This window comes from Dipteris shenzhenensis, chromosome 13 (genome assembly GCF_047967505.1).
Source record: "Dipteris shenzhenensis isolate YYH24624 ecotype China chromosome 13, Dip_SZ_1.0, whole genome shotgun sequence".
In the NCBI taxonomy this organism is placed as follows: Eukaryota; Viridiplantae; Streptophyta; class Polypodiopsida; order Gleicheniales; family Dipteridaceae; genus Dipteris; species Dipteris shenzhenensis.
In genome coordinates this window covers 29,160,191-29,186,993 of record NC_141608.1, presented here as the reverse complement: position 1 = coordinate 29,186,993, position 26,803 = coordinate 29,160,191, and the positions used below count along the sequence as shown (strand labels likewise).

The 26,803-nt window shown below is 42.9% G+C and overlaps 1 protein-coding gene across 1 annotated transcript in view; it reads right to left on the bottom strand.

Annotated features, from left to right (window-relative positions):
• Positions 1 to 2,653: 2,653 nt before the first annotated feature.
• LOC147895263 (26S proteasome non-ATPase regulatory subunit 2 homolog A-like) overlaps positions 2,654 to 26,803 on the bottom strand; it is a 41,594-nt gene continuing 17,444 nt past the window's right edge. Inside the window, exons 7-25 of the mRNA XM_087383281.1 lie at positions 22,870 to 22,935; positions 22,442 to 22,480; positions 22,263 to 22,345; positions 18,840 to 18,954; positions 18,671 to 18,745; positions 8,029 to 8,190; positions 7,807 to 7,914; positions 7,611 to 7,709; positions 7,164 to 7,304; positions 6,196 to 6,300; positions 5,836 to 6,057; positions 4,962 to 5,075; positions 4,498 to 4,713; positions 4,332 to 4,391; positions 4,106 to 4,219; positions 3,915 to 4,000; positions 3,662 to 3,770; positions 3,375 to 3,553; positions 2,654 to 3,259 (exon numbers count right to left, since the gene is read on the bottom strand). Of these exons, the coding sequence (XP_087239407.1) occupies positions 3,184 to 3,259; positions 3,375 to 3,553; positions 3,662 to 3,770; positions 3,915 to 4,000; positions 4,106 to 4,219; positions 4,332 to 4,391; positions 4,498 to 4,713; positions 4,962 to 5,075; positions 5,836 to 6,057; positions 6,196 to 6,300; positions 7,164 to 7,304; positions 7,611 to 7,709; positions 7,807 to 7,914; positions 8,029 to 8,190; positions 18,671 to 18,745; positions 18,840 to 18,954; positions 22,263 to 22,345; positions 22,442 to 22,480; positions 22,870 to 22,935 (2,169 nt within the window). The 3' untranslated portion in view covers positions 2,654 to 3,183. The remainder of the gene's footprint in view (positions 3,260 to 3,374; positions 3,554 to 3,661; positions 3,771 to 3,914; positions 4,001 to 4,105; positions 4,220 to 4,331; positions 4,392 to 4,497; positions 4,714 to 4,961; positions 5,076 to 5,835; positions 6,058 to 6,195; positions 6,301 to 7,163; positions 7,305 to 7,610; positions 7,710 to 7,806; positions 7,915 to 8,028; positions 8,191 to 18,670; positions 18,746 to 18,839; positions 18,955 to 22,262; positions 22,346 to 22,441; positions 22,481 to 22,869; positions 22,936 to 26,803) is intronic.

The window sequence follows — 26,803 nt, the reverse complement described above, 5'->3', positions numbered from 1 at the left end:
GAGAGTGTCCTACAATTGTGTGGTCTAGATTAGATTTTATTCTTCTGTGTCACATCATCTATGGTGTCAATGAGATTCCTCTCACTGACATCATCAGTGATGTAGTTGTGTGGCCTGCCCAGACTAAAAAGAGGCGCTTGTGCTTGCACCTACCTACTATCTGTCAATCGACTAAGTACCTTGCCCCCGCTCCTTCGCTGGTCATGGCTCCCTCTTGCTGAAAATCATTGAGACCTTCCCCTTGCCTTTTTCTTCAATCAACCATTGATCACTCTTTCTACACGCATGTACTCTTCACACCATGCTGCTTTTGCTCTCCACTTACTCCAAAACCATGATTTGCAACTATGTTACTCTCACACTCAAAAAATGTGCACAATCCCTTGCTATAGCAAACTAACATCAACTATGAAGCTATCGTCTATGATCTCCTACCTATTTTCAAGCCAACTTGCCAGCAATACACATTGCCTTGTTGTTTTCCTTGAGAAGTCAACCTGCATCTTGCACCACCATGATAATCAACATCGTTTGCCCAACCTGCACACATCACTTTATGTTCTAATGGAGCCGGTTAGCCAGCATGACAAAAACGTCTCCTGCTATAATCTACTTCCCGTTTGACGTTGTGCTATCATCAAAAGGAATGATGCAATGCCATCAAAATTACTGCCCAAGACATGTTCTCATTCAATCGGTGCGGCTATCTTCCTAATGCCTCTACGTGTCTCGCACCGTCGTATTTCTGCTTTGTCAATCTGAAACAGATCTAACATTGCTTCCAGCAACACAAGTACTTTTTGTTGATTGAGGTCGTTGGAATGGCCTCCAACTCTCCTACCATTCTGATGGCATCTCTACCTCTCTAAAGAAACATGGCATGTCCTCTCTATTTGTTGGCTGATAGTCTTGGTGCTAACCTATTATGCCCGTGCTGAGGAGATGCCATTGTTGAGCCCTTCATCATTGCTCTAATTCTACCTCGACAATTCGTGCTATGTGGATGCAATTTCCTCTCAGGCTTAGTTGAAAGAGGCAATGAATTTTGTCCTCTTTTCTTCTCCATTTAGGTGATCAAATGTTTCCAAATTGTGCTTGGTTGCCTCAATTTTTATGAGGATACCTCCTCCTCCTATCCTTTGTAATCAATTTTATCATTGATGCAGTGAAAATGACACTTTAAAAAAAGTTATAGTGGTAAGAATTTTTCCACTTGGCAGACAAAAACTAGGTGGCTTCTCATGTGGGAAGGGATTTGGAATATAGTCAAGTCAATAATAAAGAAGAGAAGCCAGAAGGTAATGCCCAAAAAGTGTTTGGGAAAACCAAAACAATAAGGACTTGGCCTTGCACTTGTAGATACCATGCGGACTTGGACAAGACAATAAGTGAAATATGGAAACTGTTTGACAATCTATTTACAACGTGAATTAACAATTCAAAAGCCTTTCTCAATTAAAAAGCGTTTTCAATTTGAAGATGAAACAAGGTGAAACCCTCAATGAGCACCTTAGCACACGGGGATCTCTTTTTCAAGAGTTGGGTGCCCTCAAGGATAAAGTTGATAAAGATGAATAGGTTGCAATCTTGCTCCCTATTATTATGCAAATCTCAAATTAAATTAAGTGCTCCTAGTACTCAAGGTCGATCGAGAGATGGGCTATGATGACATGGTAGCTATTCTCCTTGATATGGTACTCCACTTTGGCTGAGAGATGGACTATGATATGACCATATTACAAAGCAAGCCCAAAGGACAAATCAAAGAAGAATGGGAAACCATTAAACTACACTTTCTGCAAGAAGCTCGAACACACCATGGATGATGATGAAGATAAGTTTGAAACCTCCATTGTACCTGAGGAGAAGGCTTTTACTACAATAGTTTCTGGTTTGTGTAGTTTCTGGTTTGTGTCTTGCTAAAGAGATAGACACAATCACATGTGTCAAGTATTCCCCCTTGGGTAGTCCGCCAAAAGTGAGTAATAAATTAAGAGTTCTTTTGTGTGCCTTGTTTCATAAAAGGATCCATTATTTTCTATATCCGAGTAGAAAGCCAAGGCGGGTTGTTTGGATGGTTTTTATATAACAAGCTTGGCGCTAAGTCATGCATCTATACTTAGACTTGAGCTTTGGTCATGTTTGAACTTTAAGCCACAATTGTCCAAAGCTCCAACCTCGTAACCCTCCTCAACTTTAGCCTCTCAGATTACATGGAATGCACGTGCCATCATCGTCACTCACCCTAGATCCGAAAAGGGTTTGTTGGAAATATTGGAGTCCTAGTATTAGTGTCCTAGAGTCCTAGAGAGTGAGTGTCATACGGTTATGTGAGTGGAGAGTTCTTGGGCCAATTGTGTACGGACCTAATTTGATTCTTCCATCGTTTATGATGTCAATGAGATTCCCCACGTTAGCAATGAGTACCTATAAAGAAGTACTTGTACTTGCACCTACTTATCGATCAAATAAGTGCCTTGCCTCGTCATTTTGTATCAACATCATGTGATTCACATCAGCTCTTCCTCTCACCACGTTTCTAACACTTTCATCATTTGACAAGCACCTCAAGCTAACGACTAATTGGTAAAATCCTAAAAGATGCCACAACGCTAAGTGACAAAACCAAACAAAATCCTGACATTGAAAGAAGATACAGACCTTATGAAATTGAAAATTTGTATGGAGTTCCATCAACCAATTCCACAAGTACTGCATAATTTAGCCCAACTCAAGAGTCCCCTAGAAGTTACATGCCATTTCATTTGGCAATTACACATGCATCCAGCTGTTTCAAGGCATACCGTTGTGCGTTGAGTATTGATGTGATTCAAATGTATGACCAAGTATCCGGCAGTACATAGGAACACATGCAATTTGCAAACAATTTCTGTTCTGCTACACTCCAACTCGAGAGTGTAACATTTGAAAAAATCTTCTATTGATGATTTTTCTGGATTTGACTTGAGGGCACTTCATGTGCAAATACAAAGCTTTGACTCCCGTATCATTATGCAGCGTTTCTGGGAGAGCTGACAAAGACCTCCATCAAGGATACAGATGTAGAGGTCATCCATTGCTCAATCAAGTTATTGGCTACATCTGCAAACACTGAAGGTAATCCTTTCAAATACATACATTGTTGACATAACAAAGCTTGTACAAAATTGGGTCTCTGTTTTACTAATGGTCTTGTTCGTAATCAGGATTTTCTTTCAAGATAACAAACCCCTCTAGCACTGATGACAACGGGATGTACCTGCCATTGGAAATAACAGCACAAATCATCAATTTACATTCAACTAAAGATCAAATAAAGGGATAAACTGCAACCAAGAATTTGATGATGATACTGCTATCAATGCTACGCATACTTTTCTGTTGCAAGCTCAGCTCTATCGCCAGTCGCAAGGAGAACTGGAGTTGTGTGTGTCTGAAAACCAGTGATGGTCTTAGGGCGGCCTGCCTGACCTACAACATCAACTGCTTGCCCCACTCGAACAGGAACTGACAAGGGTCTCAAGTTTTCATCCAAAGTCATAAGCATTCGAGGCTGCACAAGGCCAACAAAGAAATGCTAATGATGACAAAGAGGTTCACAAAACTTTACAAAGTTTTTAAAAACGTCCAGAAAATTAAATAACACAAGGCTTTCACAAACCTGGATGGCTAAAGTAAGAAAATACAGCACATAGTGATACTTTCCGAGAATAATGGCTTTCATGTCTAGGCATCCATGCAAGAAGCTTATCAGCCCAGCAAGAGCAACGCTGCACATGATAAAGTACATACAATCGCTCAGTAAGCTCAAAAGCACCCTAGAAAAGCAGAGATGGGAACAATCTGAAATCACTTCAAATGACAGTTAAGACATCAGACATTGTTTTCTTCACTTCTCACTCTTGAGAGCATACTTTGAAAGTAAAAAGCGGTCTGAATGATATGGGTTGAGCGTCAACAACCCCTTTCCCATGTGTACAAGACCTTGGGCAATTCTAACCTGCAGAAGGCATTCTACTATCAGAGACTGAGGATGAAAAATAGCTGCTAAACAAGAACAAGCCTACGTTTTTTATAGAGCCACCCGATCGGCTCAAAGACTCACACAGAAAAGAAGGCTTGGATCCTTGTAGTAATAGCTAGACAAGTTGCGAAGCATGCCAGCAATTCGAGCATTATTTGTTCCTGCACCAATGAGACCCAGGGCCACTATAGCCGTCTGCTCAAATCACAGCAAAGACTCATGAAAAGCAGCCAAGGAAAAGTTTAGGAGCTGAGCTGAGCAAGCAAGGAAAAGTTCAGTAAACTGAATTGAAGGAATGCACATATACCATGGCAACTTCAGCATCACTATCATGGCTAAGTCGGCTCAAGGTATCCATTACATTTATCTGGAAGAAAACGGAAGTTCATTAATCACAGGGGTAATGCTAAAACCAAAGCCAACAGAACACGGTGAGGACTGCCAGCAACTTCCTGCAAGACCCAAAGACTTACCTTTGGATGGGATATAGAGAGCATTCCAAGGGCCAATGGCACGGATCGTCTAATGTTTTGCTCACCATACTGTAAAAGATGTTCTAACGAACGAATTGCCATATCAAGACCAAGCTCCTCAGCCATGGCCACAAGAGCAATCCCTAGGACTGCAGGTCCCTGATAGCTCTCCCCTTTATCCAGGTGCTCTCCACAAAGGCCAAGGAACTGTTGTACCTGTACACACAAGTACAACCATTGCAGCAATACACTATCATTATGGAAGACAAACAGACCAAGAATAAAAAATACTTAAGAGATCCCAAATCATTCTGTCTGAATCTCCACACATTTCTTCAGATAATATATCAATGGAAACCTAGGAATATTAGCAAAATTAGCCTGATAAACATGAACAGGACACATGACAAACGTGGAAAATTTTATATCCTGCCAATTCACTAAGAGCAGAGCATGAAGAATACCTTAAGAACGTTCCCTGTTCCAGCATAAGCACATGATTCCAAAGTCACTTGCAAGTACCTAGAGATCTTTTCATTCAAGGTTTTGGCCACTTCCATGCTGGCAACAACTGCCTCCTATAGTTTGTGTGAAGAAGCACCAGAAGCAGACAAAAGATTACCCATATTGATCAAAAGAGCATAAAGCAATAACTTTTTATTCTCAATTTCTTGATTTGGTTTTACTTGTGCACAGTCAAATCCTTGGCCTTGACATGAGCCATGGCTAATGTTGAGTACTAAGAAACTAAAGCATACAAAATAACTCGTTATCTCAAATTTGATTTGGTTTTACTTGTGCACAGTCAAATCCTTGGCCTTGACATGAGCCATGTGGAGTACTAAAAAACATGTGTTTTGAACTTTGACAAGTTGATACAAATCAGCACCATACATCATCCTTAACACATAATCTAATCAGACCTTTAAGCACCACTGGATAAATATTGATCAATCCTATCCCAAGTAGAACTCCTAAGAACTGTCACTCTGTTCTGGCAAGCTCTCAATAAAACTGGATAGTAGCTTCAAAGACTCTATATGCTATAACCTGATCATACTAGCCAAACCTGAGAAAAGGTCACATGAACAAAAGCCTTTGCAAAAAATCTATATTTATCTAAATGTGCTTGGACTTTTAACAATACACAGATTTCTACTTTTAACAAAATACATGCATTCAGATTTCAGTATGTAATAGAAGGAAAAATAGGCTAAGGTAGTGGGGTTTATAATATCCAAGCTGAACTTTTCTTGCAAAGAGGACCTAATGCAAGAGCCCTATGACCTCGATTTCATTTCTAGTAATTAACTTTTGCAGGATTGTGAAAAACCTTACCTGCTTTCCAAGGTAAAGCAAGCCTAGCCCCAGGCACAGCAATCGTACAAGTGGATCTCCAAGCTCCGCTTCACTTCGCTCCATCAATGCAATTATTATGGATTGTGCTATGCCTTCATGGCAAGAACCCACGTAAATAAGACCAAGAGATAAGGCAGCAAATCCAATTACATCTAGACCACTCCTTGAATCTGTTATAAGGGGAGCGAGGAGAGTATAGACCTGTGAGAAACCAGAGTTAGAATTAGTGTCAACTATTGGGGAAAAATCATGACAACATCCCAAGGAGGAATGACACATAATTACTCAAGTTAAGCACATAGAACCACCATACTTAATGGCTTCAAAAGACCAACTGACCTCTTCCTTCTGCGAACCAGCATAAGCTAACCCCAACCCCATTACAGCACCAATACGTACAGCAGAATCTTCCTTGCTTACATAATCAAACATTACAGCATATGCCTGTCAAAAGAAAGCCAAAGATGTTACAATATATGCCTGCCAAAAGAAATCCAAAGCTGTTGCAGCATATGCCTGCCAAAAGATCTCTTTCTCTTCCTCTCCCACTCCCTCCGCCTGCCCCTGCACTTCCACCTCAAGTTTTCATTCCCCCTTCCTCTCCCCCCTCCCAGCTGTTCCCATGAAAGCCTTTCTGTTGCTTCCTGTCTACATGAAAGCAGTGCGCAGGTCACCTCGAGCAAGCCAAGCCTTCCTGCCCAGAGTGCAAACACCACCACCACTCTTCAAGTCCCAGGTCACATGAAGCAGGTTGAGGAAAGGGAGCAGTAAAGATTGAATAGGTAGCAAGGTACTTTAGAGGAAGAGGGCAACAATCCCAAACAACAATCGTTTTACTAATGGCACATGAGTAGAAAAAGTTTCTAGGCTTGCTTTCGCTGCCCACCCAAACATCAAAATATAAAAGAGCCACTTGAGCCATTGGCGATGGTCCCAGCCTCAATACACACAAATGCGCATGTTGCCTGATGCAAAACTCTAGGGCGATAATTTGTAGAGAAATCACTCTGCAAATGTCTTTATTCCACCTTCTGACCCTCCAAAGAGAACGAAACAGAGATAACCCCCAGAGCAAACCAAGTGCCAATATAAACCAGAGGAACTTCAAACCAAAACCAAAGCTGTTTGATTCCAGAAGTAGGGATTTTGATGTACTTAGGTACCAGTCCATTCAGTCTTTTAAAGGCTACATAGGACTAGTTTGCATTCAACTAGTTTACGCTTAGGATTCTCTGAGAGCTACTCCTTTCCCCTAACTTTTGTCCTTTAAAAAAAAAGAAGACAAGGTTTTCTAAGGCTTTACTTACAGGGTCACACTCACTCCGGACACCACAATTCAAGATGCCAACACCCAACAGACCACCCGCAACCACGTGATTATCATTGCTGTACAGGTATTTATCAATTTGCGGAAGCCCATCATCAACATCCCATAACATAATCAATCCCTGCAGTACAAACAAAGAAACAGCAGGGGTGAGGTGCCAATTTCTAACCTAGAAAATTCCAAAACCATCCATATATGTGTGTGTGTGTGTGCACGCGCGCGTACGTGTGTGTGTGAGTGTGTGTGTGTGCGTGTGTGTGTGCGCGCACGTGTGTGTTATACACAGACACACACCCCTTCATAAGGCTAGTATAGACTTTTATCAAACAAGCAAAAGAACAAAGAAAAGAAGGGAGCTTGTAAGCTACTTTAAACAAAATATGACTAATTTAAATTTTAATCCTTTTAACCAAAAACAATCAGTTACCAGACTTGCTGCTGCACTGGCCTTTCCATGCTCCTTGTTCTTGAAGAGCCAGCTGCCAGTGCTGGCTCCCTCTGCCGGAGCAGCAGTCATCAATTTGTCCTGCAAACAATTGCAGAAGAAGAGAAGATGATCTTTTGTTCACTCCGGGGAAGAAAAGGAAATAGTTCAGCATGAAAAACACAAAACCAAAATTTACCTGTCCAAATCCAGCATTCACAAAAGCATTCACAAATGTCGCAGCCAAATTTTGGCGTGCTGAATCAACACTAGCCCCAGCACTTGCACGTCCATCAATAAGATGTGCCTGCAGATTTTATTTTGCATACGACAAATACGCTTAGTTTTCAACGCACTGCTAGTGATTTTGAAATTCATTGTAGAAAAGGGACTAACTCTCAATGAAACCTCACAGTCATACCTTATAAATATCTTCCGGAGTCTTGGGTTCCATGACATCAAGGTCCCGGGCCAAAGTGAGATACCCTTCACTGAGCTTGCTGTTATTAATAATATCTTGCAACGAATCTTTCTTGTCTTCATAGCCAGCAATCAAATGATCCTCAAGCTCAAAAATAACACCCTACAAAAATCAGGAATATCATTAATACCACAGGAATTATCTTAAAAATGCACATGGTACCCATGATCCACAGAGAAAAAAGACAACATTAAAAATTTTTTAGAGTAGACACCAAGACAAGATAGTATTAACATAAATAGAGCTCTGAGAGAAAGAAAGAAAGAAAGAAAGTTTATTAAAGTCTTCGGAAGACCGATGGGTCTATGAGACTGTGAAAAACCTGATACAATGAGCTGTGCTAGTGGAGCTACTAAACGAGCATCCACACCAATGCCAAATGCAAAATTGGCAGTACTAAGTCCTAAGTACAACATAGTCATATCCCAACTATATATATATATATCAATCTCAGCATCATCGTCGACATCATCATAATCATCGTCAGCAACAGGACATCAAGATGGATGAGGCTGTGGAAATGGAGGCATGAGGTCAACAATAGAACGTTGTTGCCTCCTCGAGGGTGCAGTCTTGGTACGTCTCCTGGTCGTAGCTCTGCGTCTAACCAAGGCCACTGTGACCCCCGTCGGTCATGCTCCGACCCTAAACAAGGAGGGGATGTCCCCAAGTGTGATCTGTGAGTCAACCCTCTGTCTGAGCTGTTGGGTCACAGACTCCGAGTCACGGTCATGCCGAGGTCTCACCTCGAGGGGGTCTATGTGATCTGGCTGAAAGAACTCCATGATAGAGCTCTAAGAGGTATCAGTCAAGGGAGAAGGCTACTCTTGTCTCCATGCTCGGAGTATCCTATCGCGGTGTTTGAGCATCTCATGAATGAAACCAGCCAAGCATCGTTGGTCTGGGTAGGAGAGGACACGGGCCAACATCCCATAACTATCTCTGAAGAGGCAATAGAAACGCCCTCAGATCTCATAGTAAACAAGACACCCGAAGATGAAGTACTCCTCTGTCTCAACCTCCTGCATGTCACACAGTGTGCATATGCGCCTCTCCCTGGGTAACCGCTCTACTCGGCCGCTCTCGATGCGAAGTCCGTGATCTCTGTAGAAGCCCAGCTTCATTGGAAGATCACTCGGGTCCAACCAAATCCGGAATGTGTGTAGCTGTAGTAGATCCTCACGGATAACCTCGTTGACCTCGTGTGATAGGAGGGGAGAGAAAAGAGCATCCATGCTGTACTGGAAAGGCGGTAGTCTGTCCATGTGGAGCCCTAGTCCTACAAACTCTCTCTCTATGCGTGCATACTAACACCTCCGATCTCCCCCTACTGCAAGTGCCATAGAAGAGGACAATGCTAGCCATGGTATCCTACTACATCCAGAGGTGTAATCCCCATACTCCCTGACTCGGTACAGATATGTAATGACTGAAAATGCAACATCTAGCTGTAATGGGGGTGACCCAAACTCCGCCCGAATGATCTGGTGAGGGACAGATGGCTTACCACGGATCATCCATGATAACATGAGAACCTGTAGCAGCTCCCCCCTAGCCCACTCTGTATCCGACAAATCTAGCCCCCAACATGGGCTGCCATACATCCCTGCACGGCGGACCAAGGAGTCAAAAAGCAACCCTTTGGTCTGTGGATCCTGAAAATGAAAGCGAAAGCATTGTCTCTCTAGTCTAGCCAATGAAGCATATCCACTGCTCTGCATCGCAGGTCTCATGGTGAAGGTGGATCCGAAAAAGACCACCCCCAAATAAGTGTATGATGAAACTACCTCAACAAGGGACCCATCAAATATGAAATGCTCATCACGCATGACGACTCGAGTGTATTGAAGATCATAACCTTGGTTTTACCCAAGTTGACCTTCAAATCATGAGACTTACAAAAGGATTGTAGTGCGTCAAGGTGTCTTTCAAGCCCCTCTGCTGAGGAAGACAAGAGAGCCACATCATCTGCACAAAGTAATATCCGAATCAACTTGCCCGCGAGAGAGCAGCCTACCCCACCCTGTGCCTGCATCACTGTCTCGAGCTCGTCGATGTAGAGGCCAAACAAGGTAGGTGATAATGGGCATCCTTGTTTGACCCCGATAGTGCTCATGATCTCGTCTATCCATCCAAATCCTGTTCGGACTCTACCTGAAACTCGCTCATAAAGTGCCATGACAGCCCAAATGATCTAGTCGTAACCCAGATCCAGTAGGCATCGTATGAGGCGAGCTCTTGAGACAGTGTCGAATGCCTTGCGGAAGTCCACAAAGCAACAATAAACCCTCTACTTCCGTGCCCTCGCCTCCTCGATGATACATCTAAGCACGAGAATGTGGTCCATGGTCCCATGATCCCGCCTGAAACTGGCCTGTCCCACTGCTCTGAGTCCTTGACACTCCGCAAATCTGCTGACCTCAAAATCAAGTACTGATGCATAAATCTTGGACATGACATGTCCAATCATGATGGTCCTATAGTTCTCCAGGTTCATCGGATCCCCTGGCTTGTGGATGGGTGAGAGAGTGTTGATGGTCAAGGTGCATGGAAACCCCGAGCAAACGGCTTCATTAAATAGCTTGGCTAAGATCGGGGCTGGGAGGTTAATCCTATATGCAATGCACTCAGTGCATAGTCCCTCATGATCCTTCACTCGGCCATTATGAAGTTTCATTATGACATCCTTACCCCCTCCTAGTGATAGCTAGGGACTGGCTGATTTGGGATATCATAGAGCGTAATCAGACCACACCTAAGTGTCAATGAGTAGTGGGAAGGACCGTCCCTCTAGAAATCTCCGCCAAAAGTCCTTAGAGTTGTTACTAAACAGAATGTTCAGTAGCTCCTCCTCGTTCCGATGCACGAAGCCAAGTTTCTTCCTACGTACCAGACGACGGTACTCGCGTAGCATCTCTGGTTCGCTCGGAAGGCTGTTTTTTGTTTCGAATCCGAATTGATTGTGTAAAGCCTTACACTCATCATCGTACCAGCTATTACAAGGTACGGTCCCAGGAGGTGGTGGACGGGTGGAGCGGGTGGTGGGAAAAGACGTGAAAAGGGGTCTCGTGTGGTGAGCGAGTGACTAGGACAACACGGTCTTCTAATAAGGGTATAAAGTCAATGTATGCGATAAGTATATAAAGATGGCCAGAGTAAGCAGGTGAGTGATCGCGATCAAAGCGTATATCATGGCAAGTGAAGTAAGAGCTCAACGGGGTAGAAAGTGCTGTGCGGCGGGAGGGTAGAAATGCTAAAGAAAAGATAGGTATGGTCAACCCCTGGAGGGAGAGGTGCTACGGTAAAGTCAGTGATGCAAGATATGAAGGCAGGGGATCCCATGATGTAGTCCACAACACTGAAGCCTCCTCCATGTAGAAAGCAAGCGAAGCCACCTGATGAGGGCCATCTGTCAAGACCATTATAAATAATGAGATCATGCATCCTGCCGAGGTCTAATAGGACCTGTCCATAGGATGTGAGCGGTCCTCGTCTGTCAGCCGAAACTCGTAGCATACCTGCCTCCTCAAGGTCAATGTCTAGCAATAGAGTGGAATCATCCTTGAAGTCGAGGAGTGATGCCTGACGAGCGCCTGTTCTTGCGTTGAAGTCCCCAACTAAGAGGATTTTCCCGCGACTAGAAAAGTCAACGATGGACTGATACAAAGCAGCAAATGGGGATGTCTCATCCTCCCCTCGAATATCTCTAGCAAAGCGGGAGGTCTCGAGGTGAAAATAGCAAACTGCGATAAACAATTCTCGGCTATCCATGTGTCGGATCCAAATCCAGGAAAACCTGGAGTGTGGATCTCTCTGCTCCACTGAGATGGTCCCCAAAAGTGTGGATCTGTAAAGGACTGCAACGACTCCTAATCCTCGAACCCCCCTGTATCCCTCGTCTCATCTGTAGGCAGACTCTCATATATACCCGCTGACTGCTGGTAGTGGGCGCTCTGGACTTTCATGAGTCTGTGTAAAAGCCTATGTCGTGACCTGTATAGGATTCTGAGAAGTTCCCTGGTTCTACCATAAGGTACCATTACAGATCCAGATGATACAGGATAGGGTCTCAGATGTCTGGGTCTCATAGACCCCACCCCACTATGCGGGAGGAGAGGTGGGTGCCCAACGGGGGCTTGTAAGGAGTCATCCATCCCGTACTACTGCTCACTTCCCCTCTTTGCGGACCTGATCCCGCTGCTGCAGCAGAAAACGCCTCTCCTCAACCTGTAGTGGAGTGAGGTCCTTGTACATGGAGATCGTTGGCTGGTCTCGTAAGACTGACCTACGACAAAAAGCTGAAAGCCGTGCCTGGGCATCATGAAACCAGATGATAAGGGACTGCTCTCGGTTGGGGTCCCTCCCAACCCGCCATGCTCTCTCAATCATGTGCTCAGTCGCCCATAGGATAGTAGAAACGAAGGCCTACGCATCTGCCATCGGGTAACCTCAGTGTGGCGAATCCCACGTACTCTGATGTTGAGAGCCTTGCTGGCTCTCTGTTGCTGTTCCAGGAGGGTAGCCGAAGCGGTTACCCTTGCAGGTTCCCGTTTGGCTACATCGACCCATTTGGATGTCTCCTCGATGGCAAATTGCATGCTCGCAATCTGTGCCTCCACAACTGGGGTGCTCCCTAGGACTATACGTACAACAGTGACCTCCTGTCGGAGCTGTGAGATCTCATGTATGAGCCCCTAAATAAGATCAGCCTAGACTCGGATAGCCTGAGACTGCTCATGTATGAGTCGTGCATGCTCCCAGGTGAAACGTGTCTGCTCCTTTGCGAAGCGTGACAACTCCCTCTCGTGCTCTCGGATGCTCTGGACCTCCATCAGCAAATACTCCCAAGCCTCTGATGGGTCAGCTCGTCCGTGGTCTAACAGAAATTGATAGGAATGTGGCCTAAAGGTATGAGTAAGAGACTGGAGACTGGGTGATGACTTAGTAAGACGGATGCAATATGGGGAGACAACAACTCTATCCTAGGGGAGGATGGGACAATCGATGTCATGGGTAGGGGTATATCAGAGCCAGTAGCTGTAACAGTAGAGGCTGTGGGCGGAAGTGGAGCTGAAAGTGGAGCTGGAACTGGAACTAGAGCTGACATTGAGGCTGAGGCTGGCTATGAGGATGTAGCTGATGTAGCTGAGACCGAAGCTGAGACTGAAGCTGAGGCTGTGGCTGAAGTGGGCCCCGCCTTTGCTTTGCTGTCCACTCCAAGTCCACTACGGTTGTATCGTGTGTTCACATTTTTGAGTTTCAGCCGTGTCTGTTTTTTCTTGGTGGATTTATCTGTATCCTTGCCACCTTTTCCCATTTTGTTTGATTGACCCGTGTTCCATGCAGGTCTTAGTGCAAGAGCAAGAGCGGGAGCGGGAGCAGGAGCGGGAGCGGGAGCGGGAGCATGAGCATGAGCATGAGCTCCCTCCCCATGATGGGAGGTACCCCCAAGGGGGCTGAAAAGAGGCTGAGGGGTGGCGGGGGGGCTGTATGTAGGCTGAGAGCAGGCAGGGGGGCTAGTAGGGAAGGGGGGGGCGACTGGAGAGCAAAAACAATGAAACCTGAAAGATAATGAAGGGAACCGTGTGACAAGACATCGCAAATTTCAAGAGCTAGCTGGGAGACCCTGCAGTCCGTAGATGCCAAAACATTTTAATATGATCTAAGCTTCAGTCATTAACAAAGCAAATACATACCTATGACCTCCAGGACCATGCCTCAACTCATCATGTAAAACAAACAATGTCATTTTAACCTCGTGATAATCACCACAAAGTTGAGAACAATTAATTCCACCAAGCATGGCAGGGACTAGCTTCTACAAGATTCCCACATCATTAGTGCTCAACGGTTGCTGTTGGACGACCTCACACATGCACATATCCTTGCACCGACAGACATGAGCATCCATACACAGGCTCGCACATAACAAGAAGGGTGATTAAAACTGATATGAGCTCACATAGTAACAAAGGAAATTCTCACAAAGCCCAGAACAGTTGCTTTGCATTCTTCTGTTACAGTACCAGACTAGAGATCTGATCCTTCATACCCTATTAGCGTCTGTTATATTGTTGGGTGCTGAGGCAGCCCATGATCGTTGAGGCTTAAAGGCTAAGAAGATGAACATTGGTAGGATGGCAGGCTGCCACCCAACCTATATCTTGTACACCAGGTTTTGGGAATTGAGGGTACTCAAGTTCTGTATAAGAGAGAAATTTTCCTCAACTTTCTTTCCTATTTTTGTTATGCCTGCTAACTGGTTCTCTCGTTTTCCTAACTGGTTACTACTAGCAACTCGTAGTAGAAGTGCCTCAACTTGAGGCAAATAGCATGACAGCGCCATAAAGATGAAGAGTAACACAAACAATATAAAGGCAGCAGCAATATGCCAACATCTTCTCTGGGTTGTATGACAGTAGGAGGAGACGACAAAAGTCTCACCACCGGGGATTGCCAAAGTGTTGAGGCATAACCCCCCGACTTCACCTGTATTGCCTTTCAATGGAGCATATCTATGTGTGCAATCTAAGTTATACCCAATCTCCTTCCTGGAATTCCACATCTCTTCTGTTCAGGATCTGCATACTCTTTCTTCTGGATTGTGACCTGCATAAATTCTATTTGGCCAGATGTAAGGCTGCATGCATTCTCTCTATCTCATTCTTTGCATGCTGACTAAGGAAAGTTTGATCTTTGAGTGTAGAATGTAGCTTAACATGACATCCATTTAAGGCTTCAAATGGGGACAACTCTAATGCAAGCATGCCTTATAGAATTATAACAGAACTTTACAAAACATAACCACCTATCCCATGACTTTTGTTTGTCAAGACTCAAAACAGAAATGGCCATGCAACCTAAATATATATTCCATGAATTGTATGGCTACTTGAGAAGAAATAGAAGTGGTTTAGTTGGCACAAAGTGAGCTGTCTTTGTCAGCCAATCAACAACACCATGATACTGTCCCACCACATTTGTTGTGGTGGCATACCAGTGATAAAATCCTAACATACCAAACCCATCCGATTGACATTGTCTTAGAATGTGATTGGATGAAATCCTTGGGTAGTTTAGTATTAACCTAAATGCCATGATGGTCTTGCAGGGTTTGACAGCCCCAAAACATGCAGACTATTTCAGCAAGGCAGTTGGCCCATAAGCTCAAGAGAGAAAGGGCCATTTATGCATTGCATATGTCTATGACTCAAACCTCCTTGTTTTAAAAAAAGATGGTTCATACGCCATGTACATTGATTACAAAGATCTAAACAAGGCCATTATAAAAAACTGAATTCCAAGTTCACAAGATCGATATCAAAGGGTGCTCAATTCTTCACGAAAATAGATCTCAGATAGGGCTATCATCAAATCGGGGTGAAAGAGGGTGATGAACACAAAACAGCCTTCCGTACAAAAGGGTCTGTATGAGTTAGGGGTCTATGTGAGTTCAAGGTAATGCCATTCAGGTTTACTAATGCCTCAGCCACCTTTCATGCTAAAATGTTGCAGCCATTTCTCCTCCCTTATGTGTTGGTTTTCTTTGATGACATCCTTGTTTCCAGAAAAGGCAAACATGAGCATATTGAGAATCTCAAAACAAGCACTGGTAAAATTGAGGTTGCATCAACTTATGCATAAGTCAGCAAATGAACTTTTATGGCAGAAGAGGTTGAATACTTGGGCCACATTGTGGACAGAGATGGGATTCAGGAATGGCCGCAGCCACTAACTCCCACCCAGCTGAGAGGTTTTTTGGGTCTTGCCTCCTACAGACAATTTATATGAAAATTTGCCAAGAGGACAGCTCCTCTTACGAACCTCTTGAAGAAGTGTACCTTTTTGTGATCAAAAGAAGCACAGGTCAGTTTTCAGACCTGACATTTGCATTGACTCATGCCCAAGTGTTGGTATGCCTTGATTTTGCACGGCCATTTATTGTGAAGATAGATGCTAGTGGCAGGCTTGGGCGAGGGGCTGTTCTAAGGCAAGAGCATGGTGTAACACTCGTTGATCTTGTTATTCACAATTGCTGTGAATTCATGTTTCATAAACTCAAGCTGGATGGTAACTAATTATTGTACCTTGGTCACACGTTGTGGTGCGGGTGTTGCTGTATTGCATTGCTGTTCTTGGAGTACTTGCTCTTTGCCCTTGCTTTTCATTTCTGAAACTCTCCTCTCTAGAGGCAATGCGGAGCTTCGCATCTCTAAGATCTCACTGTAGGAAATAGATCTGCTCATGTGGATCAAATTTTCTTCAAATTTGTGGTAGGTCAAGGCATAGGGAGGCAGTATAGCAACGTAGAACGGCCAAATAGTTTTGTCTTGGAGAACTCCCTATGCTTTGTACTTAGGGAGTGCACTACTACGAAAAACTACATATCACGTGCATTCAAAGGGTATTAAAAAAACCCCTCAACTAAAATTTATCCCACAATGAAAACACCCCTATCCACTTATGAACTAAGTGAATTTTTTCAAAAATTGAATTTAAAAACCCCTCCTGTTATTGTAATTCTGTTAATTTTTTCCCAAAGGTTGGATTAAAATACACGTGGTACACTAAATTTAGAAAATTTTGATGCCAAAGAGCTCACCTACCAGGTTTATAATTAGAAAATGTTTGCCATCCTAAAGGCCTTCAAAAAGTGCTACTACCATCTCTATGGGAGCAAAATCAAAGTCAAAACTGATCATAGAACACTCAAGATTTTCCCTTACACAGCCCAACTTGTAAGCCAAGCAAAAGGACGGTTGCCTTCACTGCAGTCCTATGGTTTTGACATGAGTACAGAAAGGGTAAAGAAATGCGGTTGCACATGCTTGCACACTGTCTACAGTTTCTACAATTTACCAAGATTGGATGCATGGCATTCAAGCAGAGTACACGCAGACTTGCAAGAGCCCTCTTGCCAGGATCACCCTGGCTTTAAATTGCATAATGGTTGTTGTGGTTCCGGAGCAAATTTTACTTGGTTCCAAACTCACAATATGGGAAGTTCATGTTGTTCTTCCCCTACGGCAGGACATATAGGAGCCACAAAGACATATGAGAGGATCAGGCAGAGTTTCTTCTGAGGGGTATGGGGAAAGATGTAGTCAAATACTTGCTGAACGTTTGCCATGTCAGCAAAATAAAGTGCACAGCAAACTACCAGCTGGTTTTGCAGCCAGAGGGTAAATGGTCACACATAGCAACACCACGGAATCATCTCGTGGATAGCTGACAAAACACACATTTCATATGCACCAGGTCCCAGTATTCAGCATCACGGGTTGCTTTGGTAGTTCATTGATCGAGTGTTTAAGCATCATGGATTCCCTCAAGAAATTGTCAATGATAGACATGTAAATTTTATGTGTCATTTCTAGCAGGAACTATTTACAGCAGCAGGTACTTTGCACACCCCTACCACTGCATACCACCCTGAGACTGATTGTCAGTCTGATAGGAGGAAAGGACTACCAGAGGATGAACAATCATGGCAGCAAGAGAGCATTGTCCAAGAGTATCCCTATCTTTTATCAGGCTGACTGGCATCACTTTCCTGTCATAGCGCACTTGTGTGACAGACAAAACATGTTTTCAGGGCAAAATTCAATGGGAAGGCATGGCTGTCATGAAGGGGGGGAAAGGGACTAATGTAGAAGTACTCTAGTATAATTTATAGGGGATTGTGGAGAAGACTATATAAGGTCCAAAACCAGCACTCCATTTTTGTATGTGACCTCTAATCTTTTCCCCTACTCTCCACATCCATACCTACCTCTCTCTCTCTCTCTCTCTCTCTCCTTCATCTCCCATTCCCTTTTCCCATTTCTCTCTCTCTCCCTTCTCCCAGTTCTCTATCCCTTTCTCTAAATCTGCCCCATCCCCTTTTTTACATTACTTCAGAAGAGATGGTCCAAAACTGGATGCTCCTCGAATGAATGCAATGTCCTCCTTTTAGACTTCTAGGGAAAATTAATTGACCTTGGTCGGCTGGTCAACACCGACTGTTGACCAAGTCGGTCAAATTTCAACGTTGAGCAAAAGTCAATGCATTGATTTTTGGTTGGAAAAGTCAACTCTGCAATTTTTTGACCTGCGTTGTCTTCTGCGTATTCACTGCCACCTGTGCCCTCCCATTGACCTTCTCGGATGCCCTTTCTGGCGGTCGTAACTAGTGATGAAAGCTGACCTTAGTCAGCCAGCTTGTCACCATGCACTTGACATAGGGGTGAATGTGACAGTTTCAGAGAGTGGGAATGGATTGAAGCACTATCTCCCCATAGGACACTCTACGTCGACTACACAGTCAAGAACATCCTCCTTGAGTAGCTTTGAATGGACAGCTGGCAATTTCTTGCTTTGGCTTAGGCGAGGAGCTTTTGTCATTTCATTTTGAAACATTTCAGCAACCTTTCAAGGTGACTTTTTTTTCATGACTCTCCCTATGCTTTCAACATGAATACGTTGCCCAACTAGAAGCAAACATATGTCACCAAACTCAAATCAAACATCGCAAGCCAATTCCCAATTTATTAAGCAAACGCACGACCATTCGAACTTTTACTCTCTTCAACAGGCTTAATACCTGTCTTGCCAAAATGTAGCAAAGCTGCTGTTTCTCCAAAAGATCCTTGCAAGCTGCAAAGGTATCCTTTACAAGCTGCAGATATTCAAGCTTCCTTGTCAGTATAGCCTCTGAAGCCAGTTTTAATGAGTTGAAATCCCGATAGTACCTGCATCATTGCACAACTTACTTGCAATTTATCCATTCGAAGTGCCACCCTTAAAGCATCTGGGTACTTCTCAAATTTCATATAGATGTAATATGCAATATCCAGCACCCGTATATCATCAAGTTCTGGAACATAGCTGCAAAATACAAATTGACTAAGCTGAATGAGCAACTAAATCATGGGATCAGTGTGTTCATCCAAACATCATACTCAGAAGAGCCCTGCAAAGTTACCACCATGACGCCAAACCCAGAAATTACATCTTCACCAAAAAAACTGTCAAATGAAAAAGAATTTCATTACCAAAGTTGCTGTGTTCATACAAGGCAGACAAAGATGATCTGATGATATAGTCGACTTCTCCTGATCATGGAGAACTTGCATATAGCTTGCTGTCCGCACATTTTTCAGCACACATTGTGATTCTTTCATTCCAGGTGTTCTTTTGGATTTTATCATTCATTTGTTATAGTAAATGGCCTGCAGGCACGTAAATATATTGCTCCAGATGGGACAAAGGTGTATACAGAAGGAAGCCTCCCACGTACCTAGCACCAGCATCCACGGGCTGCTATGTCTGAATCCACAATAGGGGTTGTGTGCTTTCCTATTGCCACGTGCACTTTAAAAGACCTTCAATGGCTCTGCTGGTTGGCCAGACTATGGACCAATGGCCGCGTTACATAGAACAGGGGCAAGGGCTGGCCGGCCCCTCCCCAAACTAATCAGAGCTGACTACAGACTGCCAACCCATCTGGTAGTGCCGCCTGTCATGTTTCCCACATGGCAGTCCACCTAACCACTAGATCTGCCCTCTCTACATAATAGCCTACAGAACCCCAATTTGTTGCAAGTGTCTAGCCCCCATGTCCACCTCATTTTGGGACACAGTGACTCTCTACCCCAACACTATTCTCCTCCTCCCTGACTCTGTTTGCATCCAGGCCCCATGAATATCTCTTTTGTGAACCTGGTTTAGTGGTGCAATGCTACTAGCAATATCAACTTTGTCAAGCAATGAGAGTTTTGTTGCCCAAGGCACGAGACAAGCAGAAGTAAGAAGACACACAACCGACACTGAGAATGCCGGACACGAGAACCCAATCCCTAAATAGCAAGATCCTGACTAGAAGCCACATGCCCCCTTTGAAGCAGGTTAAGACTCTTGCAGATGGATCTAACTGCCCAACCAGGCCAGCCCATGGCACAAACATTGACCCACGGTATAGACTTGGCAGGGCACAAAGATATATTAACAAGGTAGAGGGAGGGGCTGATCATACTGTCAGCCTCCATAAACCTAGATCCCTTTCACAGCTTTTGTTGTAACATACTTCTTGATTTGGCCGAGTGACATTTCTATTTGCAACCCTTTTTATTCTCCTTTTGATTATAGCAATTTCAATTGATAGTTTCCTCGATTGAGAATCGTCTATACAGATTCATTGCTAGTGTTACCTTCGACATTACAAAAAATACATTCATATAAACAAACACAAAGACATCCGACAGGAATGTGATATAAAATGGAAGAAACAAAGTGCCCCAGATAAGGGAAAGGACGAACTTCTCATCTAGCAAACTCTCATACATCACAACGAGCTCATCTCAGGTCCTCTATTGTATGCACTAGACTTCTAATTAAGCCCCCAAGAGCAAATGCTCATGGAGAGAAATACATCATGCATAGCATGAGAAACAAAATACCCTAAAAGCAAAATCATGACAAGAGCTAGAAAAGCACCAAGGTTGAGGCTGAAGATGCCATCTCCACCCTTCGAGAAAAAATATATTGAAAAAGTCTGACAAGCATATAGAGAGAAATTAAAGTTTCTATGGACAAAAACTTTAAGTTCAATGGGTTCAAAGAATAATCAAGAAGAAGTATAGGTCTAGAACACAAAGCATGTACTAGATATCATATGGGGCCATCCATCTACAAACCCTATGAGACATATACAATCATTTGACTCTAGAGTCCAAAGCCCATCTCTGTGTACCGTATTCTATTCAAATGGTCAAAGTCGGTGGGAAGATTTGTTTCCTAGAATGTTGTACAAAGAAGAGTGCTTAGCACTTTGAGAGTAAAGGACACCTAAATGAGAAACAAACCACAAAATAGTTCCCATGCTTATACCTAGATAAGTCCAAGAACAAGCCCAAACTCATCCTCTAAAAACACAACATAGTGCAGTTTCAATCTCATGTGCTTGGTGTATTGTGTCTTGTATTAAACAATTGAGCATCCTTTATAAGAGTTATTTAAGGAATTTCTAGGTGAGACTCTTGGAAAAGCAATCGCCCTGTCCCATCCAGGACCCAAAGCATTTGTCTACATTGATAGCCTTGATGAGGTACCCACTTAACCTTACAAATATTACTCGCCGTCCCTATAAAAACATTAGAAAATAAGGAGAACCCCAGCAAATCATTTTGGCTTCCACACTCCATTTGAACTTTTTTATTTTAAAGTCATGTACTTAGGGATCATTGGGATTTAGTATATAAATGAAATGTACGATTTTTGAAAAATCATTGTATTTTTGTGATAAGCAACTTCTCTTCTAAAATGACCAAGGTTTCATCTCAACGAATTTACATGGCCTCGTTCCCGATCATTTCATGAACTTTTAACTATTAGAATTATCATAAATGATGTAGATTCTTCAACTGGTAGGAATAGGACGATGAGAATAAGACCTACAAAGATGTTATGCTTGAGACACCTTACTATACTAAGAATCCTTATGTTGGTTTTTATATAATGCGCACTAAAATGGATTTGAATTGAGACCACCATTATCAACTGTAGATCTCTATAAGAGTTTGTCACACTACTAGATGCAAAACCACTAGGTGGAAGAAGTAGAACGTTGTCTCAAAGGCATAGATAATTGTAGAAGTCTTGTTTAAACTTTCGGTAGTAACAACAATGTTTAAAATCATGATAAAATATGTATGAGGTCAAATAGGGAAATCTTGATTGCACCACCACTTTTCTAGCACCGTTTTGCTTGAACAATGAAGCCAAAAAAGGTTTTCATTACAATACACAAACTATCAACAATAGTATGTGGTCAAGAATCCGTAACTTCTTGGTATAATCATTACTTGTTTCCTAACGACCTTGCATGTTTTGCATAGGCATAACACAAGTCTATGTCCCTAAAGTGAAAACTTACTATTTGTTTACAAATTTCGTGAAATTTGAAATGTATAAAGAGTTTTAGCAAAGCTAGCACCAAATATGTATTTATAAGACTAGGATATTAATAAGTACATAGAGATGCTAACCAAAATTACTCCTTACTATCTCTGCTTCTTCATTTACAAGTATTTGCAAGACACATTTATGTGTATCCTAGGTGATTCCTTCGCTTTCAAGACCAAACCCTCGCACACAAAGAGAAAGGAAAATAGTTAAAATCAAATCAAGAATACCACCTTGCAAAGCTTGTCAAATATGCACAAGTCCGCTTGTAATTTGCCTTCTCGACATGATCAATGAGCAAGTCCAAGCTCTCAACCTATGAATGCATAGTTGAATATTAATACTTACAAACAAAAAAGAACAAGAACAATGTAAAAGAAGCTGCCAATAAATGAAAAAACATCATACACACCTCCAAGAGAAGGTCTACTGCTTCTGGCTCTGCATTATGCTGCAAATGCTCACAAATTATGAAAAATATTAAGATTTTACATCTTTATGATGCTAGAAATGGCTCATGAAAGCTCTTCTCTATTCAAGTGCAGCGTCATTCTCTATTTTTTATTATGATGGAAATAATTTATGTTCTTCTTTTGCTCTTGGTCTATAGATAGGTTTTATTTGTAAACCAAGAGCAAATGAAGAACATAAATTATTTCCATCCTAATAAACAATACTGAATGACGGTGCACCGATTACATAAATGCAATCAGTTAAAGATGTAAAACCAAAATATTTATGCCACGATCAATGAGCTAGAATCCATTGTCACTCAAAACCCAATCCAAAACTACCTAACATGCTTCACGCCACTTATGTATACCACGGAAGAAAGCTTACCTTCACATGAAAGGGTACAATTTGTTTAACAAGTTCCATAAGGTCCTCCACAGGCTTTTCTTCCATCTGTAACAATGATGATGATCTTTGATTAAAACCAAAACCAAATGAGCAATATTGAAGATAGAAACCCCCTCCCCCCTCCCTCCCTACGTCGCCCCCCATCTTCTCTCTCTCTCTCTCTCTCTCTCTCTCTCTCTCTCTCTCTCCACCTTGCTATGTATTCTGATTTTGACTATGAGATTGAGCACTAGAGTAAAGGATACACGTAAGGTAGGAAAATGGGCGGTCTATCAAGACCAACAAGGGAGCCGGCCGGACCAAGCAGTCAAAGAAGAAAGCCTTGATCCAAGGGTCCTGGAAAATGTGAGTGGAGGCACTATCTCGAGTCTAGCTAGTGAGGCATATCCTTTGCTCAAACGGGCTTGCATTGCCGGTCTCATCATAAAAAGAGGGCCAAAGAAGAGAATTCCTAGATAAGTGTACGACCAAACAATCCCAACTAGTCACCCATCAAAGGTGAACGACTCTATATGCATAGGCTGCCCATGATGTGTTGAAAACCATGACCTTGGTTTTACCAAGGTTGACCTTCAAATCATGTGACTCGCAAAATGACTGCAATGGAGAACAACAACACAACGTCATATGCGAACAATAGGATTCGAACGAGGGAACCAACGAGAGAACATCCAACCCCCCCAATGTCTCGAGCTTGTCTATATAGAGGCCAAACAGGGTTAATGAGAGAGGGCACCCTTCTTTGACCTTGATAGTGCTCATGATTTCCTCTATCCATCCAACTCCTTTTCGAACTCTCCCTGAAATCCTCTCATAGAGTGCCATAGCAACCCACATAATCTCCTAATCGTAACTAGCTCCTGTAACCATCTAAAAAGGCCTCACAGGCCTACAAGAGAAAGTACACACTAGACTAGAATAACTACTACATGTCTAAGTATCAGAGAGTTGAGGATTGCACATGGCATCTCAGCTTGAGATTATTATAACACACATCTATGTTCTAGTTCTATAATAAAGCGGCCTTCATTACATCGTTTTAAGACTGAGAGTCTTTGGGTTTAGATTTGAAATCCTTGATTAAACGCATGTATGGTAGCCCATGTTGGGGACCAGATCCTTTTGATGCAGAATGGGCTCGAGTAGAGCGTCTCCAAGTTCTCAGGCTATCCAAGATGATACGTAGTAAGCCCACTAGATCATCCAAGCCGAGTTTGGGTCATCCCCACTGCGGCATTCCAGGTCATCACTTATTAGAGTAGTGAGTATTTTTCAATCGGTGGACATACCTGAAATTCCACTATTTCCCTGGCCAGCCGCGGTCCAAGATTGTGAGAAGGGGAAAGAGTAACAGTGAGAGCAAGAAAAAGGAGAGTGAGAGAGCTGAAAACATAGTTGCAATTAGATGAGAGAGTTACAACTAAATGGAGTAATAAGTTTTGTCTAAGTGACAAAACCTTATCCTTCACTAACCATAGTTAGTGAACTAACTGTGGTTAGGGGAAAAAACCTCCAAGTGAGGGAAAAGTGCCCCTAACCTACTTATTACATTACATTGGTCACTGCTAAATTATAGCAATAATTCTAATACCCCCCTGCAGTGCCAATGTCATGTACAAGGAAAAGATCAATCACCAAAAGGAGATAAGTTCAGGGCACTGCGAAATGCCTCAAACTTTTCACGTGGAAGTGCTTTGGTGAAAATGTCTGCAACATTGTCATGTGTTGACACATAGATCATGCTGATCTCTCCTGCATGCAACTTCTCTCTGACGTAGTGATAATGAACCTCAATGTGCTTCGTGCGAGCATGAAACGCAGGATTCTTTGCTACTGCAATAGCACCCTGACTATCAGTGAGAATTGGAGAAGAACCCTCCAATGAAAGATGAAGATCAACAAATAAATGACGCAGCCAAACACATTCAACTGTCACTGTGAAAGCTGCCCTGTACTCAGCTTCACATGAAGAGGTAGCCACTGTAGATTGTTTCTTGCTCAACCAAGAAATACAAGCTTTGCCCAAAAAGAAACAATTGCCACTTGTGGACTGCCTAGTGTCATAATCTCCAGCCCAATATGAGTCACTGTAGGAATGCATCTGCAAGTCACCCCCCCTGGGAAACATCAAGCCAAAAGACTTGGTACCTTGCAAATAACGGAAGATGCGTTTTACGGCCTGCCAATGCATAGTCTTTGGGCTGTGCATATATCTGCTCACGTGAGAAACTGCAAACTGAATATCAGGTCGTGTATTGCACATATAAATGAGGCATCCAACACCCTAACTGTAGAGTGTGACATCAAATGATTCACCTACTTCATGCATTGTAAGCTTCAGCCCCGGCTCCATGGGAGTAGCTATGGGCTTACAATCCTACATGTTGAATCTGTCCAAGAGTTTGTGCACATACTTGGATTGAGACATACCGATGCCACTTTGCTCTTGAGTGAACTGGATCCCCAAATAAAAGTGTAGCAGCCCCAAATCTGACATGTCAAAAGTGGTCTGCAATTCAGCTTTAAAATCTGCAATATTATCTTCATTTGACCCTGTGAGCAGTAAGTCATCTACATAAAGAATAATGACTAAAATATCCCCCCCATCCTTCTTGATGTAGAGGGTGCTTTCAGTTGGACTGTTGTGCAGCCCCTTGCTGGTCAGAAAGGCATGAATCTTTGCATACCATGCACGTGGGGCCTTTTTCAGCCTATACAAAGCTTTATTTAGCTTGCATACCTGAAGTGCATTTCCTGAAATTTCAAAGCCTGGAGGTTGTTTGACATAAACCTCTTCCAACAAGTCTCCATTAACGAAGGCTGTTTTTATGTCCAACTGATGAACATTCCGCTGAAAATTTGCAGCCATTGCTATGACTGACCGGATGGTTGTCATTCTGGATGTAGGAGCAAAAGTCTCCTCATAGTCTATGCCCTTTTTCTGAGCATATCCTTTTGCGACCAGCCTTGCCTTGTACCTGTCAATGGTGCCATCTGGCTTTCTTTTAACTTTGAAAACCCACCGTGTACCTATGGCATGTTTACTTGGTGGCAAATCAACAACTTTCCATGTCTGATTTTTCTTAATGGATTGCAACTCATCGTGCATGGCATTCATCCAATGCACATTATCCTGTGCCTCTTCAAATGTCTCAGGTTCCTCTTCATCAAGAAGAGTACCTGCATAAGCTGATTCAACTAAAAGAGCACCTCCCCCATGCCTTATTGCACTCCGAGTTCTGCCAAATCTTGCGTGTGACAAGATTATAGAGACGGTACCCCTTGCTTTCTGCACTATACCCAACAAAAATGCATTTGAATGCCTTATCAGACAACTAATGCCGAAACTCAACAGATACATGAGCATAAGCAAGGCATCCAAAGACACGGAAATGATCCACAGAAGGCTTTCTTCCTTGCCAAACTTCATAGGGAGTCTTGGTCTTCAAAGCTTTTGTGGGTGCCCGATTTAAAACATAATTGGCGCACATGAGACCTTCAAGCCAAAATTTGTGAGGCAATTTTTTGCTTTTCAGCATACATCTATCCATCTCCATAAGAGTACAATTTTTTCTCTCAGCTTTCCCATTTTGCTGAGGAGTTAGCCTCACTGTAAGCTGATGTACAATGCCCTTGTCTTTCAAAAAAGCATCAAAATCTGCAGACAAGTACTCCCCTCCTGTATCAGTGCATAATGTCTGTATCTTGAGTCCGGATTCATTCTCAACCATGGCTGCAAAGTGTTTGAAGACCATAAACACTTCTGATTTGCGTTTCAGCCCATAAACCCAAGTGTAGTTGGAGTAGTCATCTATAAAAGTGACAAAGTAAAGATGACCACCCAATGATGGAGTCCTCATGGGACCACAGACATCACTATGTATAAGCTGTAATTTTTGAACAGCTTTAACTG